The sequence below is a fragment of the Procambarus clarkii genome, chromosome 46, assembly GCF_040958095.1.
Source record: "Procambarus clarkii isolate CNS0578487 chromosome 46, FALCON_Pclarkii_2.0, whole genome shotgun sequence".
Classification (NCBI taxonomy): Eukaryota; Metazoa; Arthropoda; class Malacostraca; order Decapoda; family Cambaridae; genus Procambarus; species Procambarus clarkii.
In genome coordinates, this window is record NC_091195.1 from 2,222,398 (window position 1) to 2,230,310 (window position 7,913).

Consider the following 7,913-nt stretch of genomic DNA (forward strand, 5'->3'; position numbering starts at 1 on the left):
ATGTAAGTTGTTAACATTATACTGTGAATATTGTCCACAAGAGAGCGGAGGGGGAGAGGGCGATCTACACAGAAGCTCAGCTGGGAACCCTTGCAAGAAAATAAATGAATAATTCAAAGCCTAATTAATATGATATAGCAATGTTCGTGGTAGGGGGGTAGCTTTGGTACTCTTTAAAGTTGTACTCCCTACATATATTCTATTCCCTGTTGGGCACATACCCAGCAGGAATTACTGTTAGAAATTAGGTGAGGCTAGCTCCCTGAGTAGGGTCTTCTAGCTCGCATTGACAGAGAAGCAGACATTATTTTTTATTGATACAGATTTATCATTTCTTGTTCTATTTTGTGTTGATATAGTTAACAACTTATTATTACTACCTTCGACATAACTTTTCATCCTTTTGACAACATCAATAATATCAACTATACTTTCCGAAGAATGTGTAAACATAGCTTCCTTAATCTCTCTTAATAAGGGAGATTTCTAATTCCTGAGATCAACTTTGTCATTCTTCTCTTTACGGGTTCAAGTTAAATTATGTCCAGTATATTGTATGTTGACCAAACTGAACTGCATAATCTAAATAGGTCCTTACAAGAACAAGATAAAGGCAGAGAATAACATTACTAAATGCTACACCGTATATTTCTGTGTGAGAAAATGAGCACCATTACTCTACCTAAACCAGAAGCCAACACCACAATGATCACAGGAGTTAGGTCAAAATATTGACAAGTTTTAAGTTATAAAATATAACAAAATGCAGGAGGCAGACTTTGGAATTTTATTTGTTTTAGTGATCTCAAAAATGTATTTCTGACCCAATGTTTAACACTAACATCTTGTTTTAATAACGTTAAATTGTTCTTCCAGATGACAGAATTCTGAAGAGTATAAAGACAGAAGAAATTAACTAGTTAAAGAACAAATTGTTAATAACAAATAAAGCTGGAACCGAATATTGCATTAACATGTGAACACATTTTGTAAAATTTGGTTTATTTGGAAATCACTTATATTTTTGGTCAATTAAGTGACTGTATTATGGTTAGAGAAATCGGATCATCACCGATTACATCCGAGTTTGATTCCCTGGCAGTGTGAGATACTCAGCCTCCTGATACCACTGTTCACCTAGCAGTAAACATTAACCTGGAAATTAGTCAACTGTTGAGGGATGCATCCTGAGGAAGGTCTGTCGTTGGCTTAGGAAGGCCCACACAAGCCTAACAAGCTGCCCGTCTCCGACAGTGAGAAACAATGTAATGTTTTTAAACATAATATAATAACAAAACCAGCGTGGGACATTTACTGCTTGTGTGAAACTTGACAACAGTTATGTGAGGTGAGAATCATACGGCCCAATATGGCGGCCTCGAGTCCTGTTATCCAACCGGAAGATGTGAACAGACTGCGGTATGGACTGGCTGTGACTAAGGCAGGACGAGACGCGCTAGCAAGTGTGTTTATGTGGTCGTACCGGGGCACCTTCCCAGTAGTGACTTACCTCACTCAGGACTTGGGGTACACCAATGCTCAGTACAGGCGTGTCTTCGATGCTCACCAGAGGGATAAACTCGAAGCTTCCCCTGACGCGGCTACTTTTGACATCACCCTGTTTTATAAACTCCTGCAACGTGTGTGCGGTCTGGCTGAGATGAATGACCCCACGTGGACCACTCCAGGGCCTCAGGGACCGTCACTTGAACACCTCATTTACAGCCTGAAGCAACACCGAAACACGTTGGCCCATGATAATGTGGGAATGTCAGAGCAAGATCTTACGTCAACACTGACGGAGCTCAGTGACTTATTGGCTAAGATGCTGGCTGAGGCCGGCGTCCGGTGTGGGACAAACAGCCAGGATGTGGACCACGTGACCAGAGATGTCACCAAGTATATTGGTGATCTGCTAGCGAAGGTCAGAGAGCCACTGGATCCCTCAGATGTGGCGTACTTGCCACAGCTCCGCCAGGAGATTAAGATGTTCAAAAGCCACATCCCAGAAGAGGTTAAGCAGATGAGCAAGCAGGAGCTAACTGACGGGTATAAACTGCTGTACCAGATTGTTCCCGCACCCTGGCTCCTCCTCAACATTAACTACAACCCAAGTCTTGCTTTTACACGACTACGACTCCTTGAAGATCCCGTCATAGGGGCAAGACCCTCCCACGCTGCCAAGGGTCAGGATATAAACTATGAAGACATCTTGAGTATGAGACGAGAGGACGGAAGAGTCCCTGAGTGTGTCCTCCTGACGGGGGAAGGTGGTATAGGCAAGACAACTTTACTCAAGCTCATCCTCGAGAAGTGGGTAGAGGACCCTGCTGCCATACGTCACCTGGGCACTGTGGACCTCGTTTTCTATGTACAGTGCAGGGACTCACATCTTAATACCTTCGATGATCTCCTCCGCCAGTTGCTGCCTCTAGCACTTAGTGATTCTGGTGCTGACTTCCAGCTGTTTAAGGAGATAATCTTGAGCTTAAATATATTAGTCCTGATTGACGGCTACGACGAGGTCAACGACCATTCAGGAAGGCTGGTGAAGGAGCTGTTGCACCTGCCTGGCAAGGATGTGAGGTTGGTGATAACCACACGGCCGGGGTGGGACCAACAACTGTCACAGCTCGTCCCAGACACCAGACCTCGCTGCAACATCCTCGTCTTGGGCATCACTCCAGAACGTCGCGTGGAGTTCGCCGAGAGAACCATCAAGGTGCTGGTGGAGGAAGAGTGCCAACGGAGTGTCATCACAGGGAGGTTTACCCAGCGGCTGGAGCAGATGAGTCAGTTCCTGGGTGAGTACCTCAACACTCCACTCACCTTGACCTTGTTGGCGCTGCTGTGTGTCGAGGCTCCAGAAGAATTTAACAACCTCACCACAAACACTCAAGTCTACGAGAAGATTCATGACTTCATAACCAGTAAACTGGTGTCCAGACTCACAGCCAAACATGTGGTGGACCCCAAAGGAAAATGTGACCAGTTTCTGTTGTTCTTTGAAGAGATTAGTTTAAGAGGGGTCCTGAGGCAGGAGTACGACCTTTGGCCGGAGACGGAAGCGGAGATTAGGGAGAAGTGTGACACTCTGGGACTGCCGCAGGAGGAGGTCTTGTCCAACTATTTCACAAGAACCAGCTACCGTCGGGGCCTAAATGTGGTGTGGGTGTTTGGCTATTTTCACGCCAAGTACCAGGAGTATTGTGCCAGCAGGGGGCTGGTCGATCTCTTGTTGAGGGCTGAGCAAGACCGAGGTGATCCAGCATCACACCGTGTGTCAGGGGAAAGCTCTATAATCATTGACCTCTTGGTGGATGTTGTGGTGTGGGTGATTGGCTATTTTCACGCCAGGTACCAGGAGTATTGTGCCAGCAGGGGGCTGGTCGATCTCTTGTTGAGGGCTGAGCAGGACCGAGGTGATCCAGCATCACACCGAGTGTCAGGGGACAGGTCTATAATCATTGACCTCTTGGTGGATGTTGTACGTAAGGAAAAACGCTCCTTGAGAGATCACCTGAGAGGGTCAAAGTTTGATATTAGCGCCGTGCTACAAGAGTTTATGAAGCGCCCCAGATGGCAGAACTTTTTAGTCAGCACTACCGGGGTGCTGTGTGCCCGGGGAGTAGAGCACAGGTTCATTACTCACATAATTGACCTGTGCAAGATGGTTAAAAATTCGACTGACGAGCTGTTGAAGCATGTAGCAGAGTCCCGCGGGAGTGAGCACGTCATCCAAGCCGTGTGTGAGAAGCTGCGTACAGAACACAGGTGGAGAATAGAGCGTGTTGACTCGTGTGTTGTCCTGCCGCTTGTTCTTAAGAAGGTGACACCTGAGAACATTTACCTAAGCATAAAGGATACACCCCAACTAAAGCAGCGCCTGTCTACACTGTCAGTGCTGGCAAAAATGAAGGTAACCATATCCTTAGATCTTCACTATAGTTTAGACAGAAAAGAGACAAGTGATATACTAAAACAATGTTTGGAGAGGCTGACAGTCCCCGGCAGTAAGTGTACCTTAGAGATGTTTAGTGGTGGCTTGCCTGAGGCAGCCATACCCCTCCTGCCTCACACCCTCAATACCCTCGGCCTGCGCCTCACACCACAGCAACTGACCATCCTCATCCGTCACCTGCCTCACCTTCCTCACCTGCAGCGTCTTGGTAAATATTCATATTTTCCACCATAATTTTTAGGGTTATTTATTAATACCAAAATTACGCAAAGGGCTTCATTCGTCATGTTTAATATAGTAATTCAGATTTACATTGTTTACATATATGTTTACAACCTTATGGACGAAAGATTCCTTATATTGTTTACAAACATAATCACCAAACACCTTATATTGTTTACAAATATATTCATCTTATGGACGACAAACACCTGATATTGTTTACAAATATAGTAACCTTAAGAGCGACAAACACCTTATATTGTTTACAAATATAGTAACCTTAAGAGCGACAAACACCTTATATTGTTTACAAATATAGTTACCTTAGGGCGAGAAGCTCCCAACATTGTTTACAAATATAGCCACCTTAAGAGCGACAAACACCTTATACTGTTTACAATTATAGTCACCTTAAGGGTGACGAACCTTCTACTTTGATTACAAATATAGACTTATTAAGGGCGACTACTCCATGAATAATAAATTTTCGAAACATTCCGCTGCTGTATATATTCTTGTGCATGAATAACTTCATGAAGTATTTAGCGACGCCAAACTTTTGGTTCAGATGACTTACCACTTTGACTTTGACTCGTGGTACAGATCTCCTTTCACTGTGAACTAATTCTTGTTCAGGATGACCTTTTACTGTGACCTAATTCCTGTTCAAGATGACCTTTCACTGTGACCTAATTCCTGTCCAGGTTGACCTTTCACTGTGACCTAATTCCTGTTTAAGATGACCTTTCAGTGTGACCTAATTCCTGTTCAAGATGACCTTTCACTGTGACCTAATTCCTGTTCAAGATGACCTTTCACTGTGACCTAATTCCTGTCCAGGATGACCTTTCACTGTGACCTAATTCCTGTTTAAGATGACCTTTTACTGTGACCTAATTCCTGTTCAAGATGACCTTTCACTGTGACCTAATTCCTGTTCAGGATGACCTTTCACTGTGACCTAATTCCTGTTTAAGATGACCTTTTACTGTGACCTAATTCCTGTTCAGGATGACCTTTCATTGTGACCTAATTCCTGTTTAAGATGACCTTTTACTGTGACCTAATTCCTGTTCAAGATGACCTTTCACTGTGACCTAATTCCTGTCCAAGATGACCTTTTACTGTGACCTTGATCCCTTGGTTAATTAGACCTTCCGTAACTTTGATCCTTAATTCAGGTGATCCATCTATCCCTGTGACCTTGATACTTGGTCCAGATGACCTTTCACTGTGACCTTGACTTAGTTTATATGACCTTCTAATGCGACCTTGACCATTGATAAAGATGACCATGACTGTGACCTTGACCATTGATAAAGATGACCATGACTGTGACCTTGACCATTGATACAGATGACCTTGACCATTGATGCAGATGACCTTGACCATTGACACAGGTGACCTTGACTGTGACCTTGACCATTGACACAGATGACCTTGACCATTGATACAGATGACCTTGACCATTGATACAGATGACCTTGACCATTGATACAGATAAACTTGACAATTGATACAGATAACCTTGACTGTGACCTTGACAATTGATACAGATAACCTTGACTGTAACCTTGACCATTGATACAGATGACCTTGACCATTGATACAGATAACCTTGACAATTAATACAGATAACCTTGACTGTGACCTTGACAATTGATACAGATAACCTTGACTGTGACCTTGACAATTAATACAGATAACCTTGACTGTGACCTTGACAATTGATACAGATAACCTTGACTGTGACCTTGACAATTAATACAGATAACCTTGACTGTGACTTTGACAATTGATACAGATAACCTTGACTGTGACCTTGACCATTGATACAGATGACCTTGACTGTGACCTTGGCAATTGATACAGATGACCTTGACTATGACCTTGACCATTGATACAGATGACCTTGACAATTGCTACAGATGACCTTGACCATTGATACAGATGACCTTGACCATGATGCAGATGACCTTGACCATTGATACAGATGACCTTGACAATTGATAGATGACCTTGACCGTGGCTTTTAAAAGCTATTAATACATAGTTTAGATGCTATTAATAGTGTCCAAAATTCGGACTTGTCATCAGGTAATAAACCCAGCAGTAAGGTGAGTGGATGGCTCAGTATGTCTTCTTGTTATATCTTAGAACATAACAGTAACGACAGTGACTGTATCTCAGTGTCTGTCTTCAGGCATTATCCTGGACGCCTGGAGCAACCCGCTACGGAGCTACGGGGACCCGGACACCCTGGACGCCACGGGCTACGTGAACCCGGACACCCTGGACGCCACGGGCTACGTGGACCCGGACACCCTGGACGCCACGGGCTACGTGGACCCGGACACCCTGGACGCCACGGGCTACGTGGACCCGGACACCCTGGACACTCTGCAGTACCAGGCTAGGATACTCAGCCTGTCCATCTGGCGGCGCCACACTCATGACGACCCCGCCATAGAATGGTGCTGCCGCCTGGTGGCTCAGCTGTGTCCTTTCTCAAGAGGAGGGTATAGTCGCCTGCACTGTAGTTTCCGGGACTTCTCTTACGAGCCATTCACCTGTACGTATTGACTACATTTTAACACGTGAATATCTGTAACTCAGTTGTTTAATTCACAGTGCTTCCAGTGGTTTCAAAAATATTTTTACATTAAAAGTCATGAATTAAAGAACTTATAAAGCTTCTTGAGTAACTTTGAGCACCGTTTAGCGACCAAGAATATTCATTAAGCAAGCTTCACTGCTTATAAGATAACACTGATCAATATTTAGCCCAACATTGTCTTGCTTCATACAAGCTAGATTTACTTGATATAAGTTTTCTTTGGCATGAGTGTGTGACATAGACAGGTGTGGGTGGGGAGAGTAGCCAGGTGTGGGCTTCCATGTTCCCTCTCATCTACAGGTGTGGGGAGGGAGAGTAGCCAGGTGTGGGCTTTAGTGTTCCCTCTCATGTGCAGGTGTGGGTGGGGAGAGTAGCCAGGTGTGGGCTTTAGTGTTCCCTCTCATGTGCAGGTGTGGGTGGGGAGAGTAGCCAGGTGTGGGCTTCCGTGTTCCCTCTCATCTACAGGTGTGGGGAGGGAGAGTAGCCAGGTGTGGGCTTTAGTGTTCCCTCTCATGTACAGGTGTGGGTGGGGAGAGTAGCCAGATGTGGGCTTTAGTGTTCCCTCTCATGTGCAGGTGTGGGTGGGGAGAGTAGCCAGGTGTGGGCCACTACCTCTGCACCACTACCCTCCTCCTCCTCTGCACCACTACCCTCCTCCTCCTCTGCACCACTACCCTCTCCTCTGCACCACTACCCTCCTCCTCCTCTGCACCACTACCCTCCTCCTCTGCACCACTACCCTCCTCCTCCTCTGCACCACTACCCTCCTCCTCCTCTGCACTACTACCCTCCTCCTCTACACCACTAACCTCCTCCTCTGCACCACTACCCTCCTCCTCCTCTGCACCACTACCCTCCTCCTCCTCTGCACCACTACCCTCCTCCTCTGCACCACTACCCTCCTCCTCCTCTGCACCACTACCCTCCTCCTCCTCTGCACTACTACCCTCCTCCTCTACACCACTACCCTCCTCCTCTGCACCACTACCCTCCTCCTCCTCAGCACCACTACCCTCCTTCTCTGCACCACTACCCTTCACCCCTGAACCTCTACCCTCCTCCTCTGCACCACTACCCTCCTCCTCTGCACCACTATCGTCATCCTTCTCTGCA

The 7,913-nt window shown here is 45.8% G+C and overlaps 1 protein-coding gene across 1 annotated transcript in view; it reads left to right on the top strand.

The window, feature by feature from the left end:
• The first annotated feature begins 876 nt into the window (after window positions 1-876).
• The window catches only part of LOC123748186 (uncharacterized), a 43,144-nt gene continuing 36,107 nt past the window's right edge, over window positions 877-7,913 (top strand). The window contains exons 1-2 of the mRNA XM_069301647.1: window positions 877-4,169; window positions 6,387-6,755. Coding sequence (XP_069157748.1) covers window positions 1,370-4,169; window positions 6,387-6,755 — 3,169 coding nt within the window. The 5' untranslated portion in view covers window positions 877-1,369. The remainder of the gene's footprint in view (window positions 4,170-6,386; window positions 6,756-7,913) is intronic.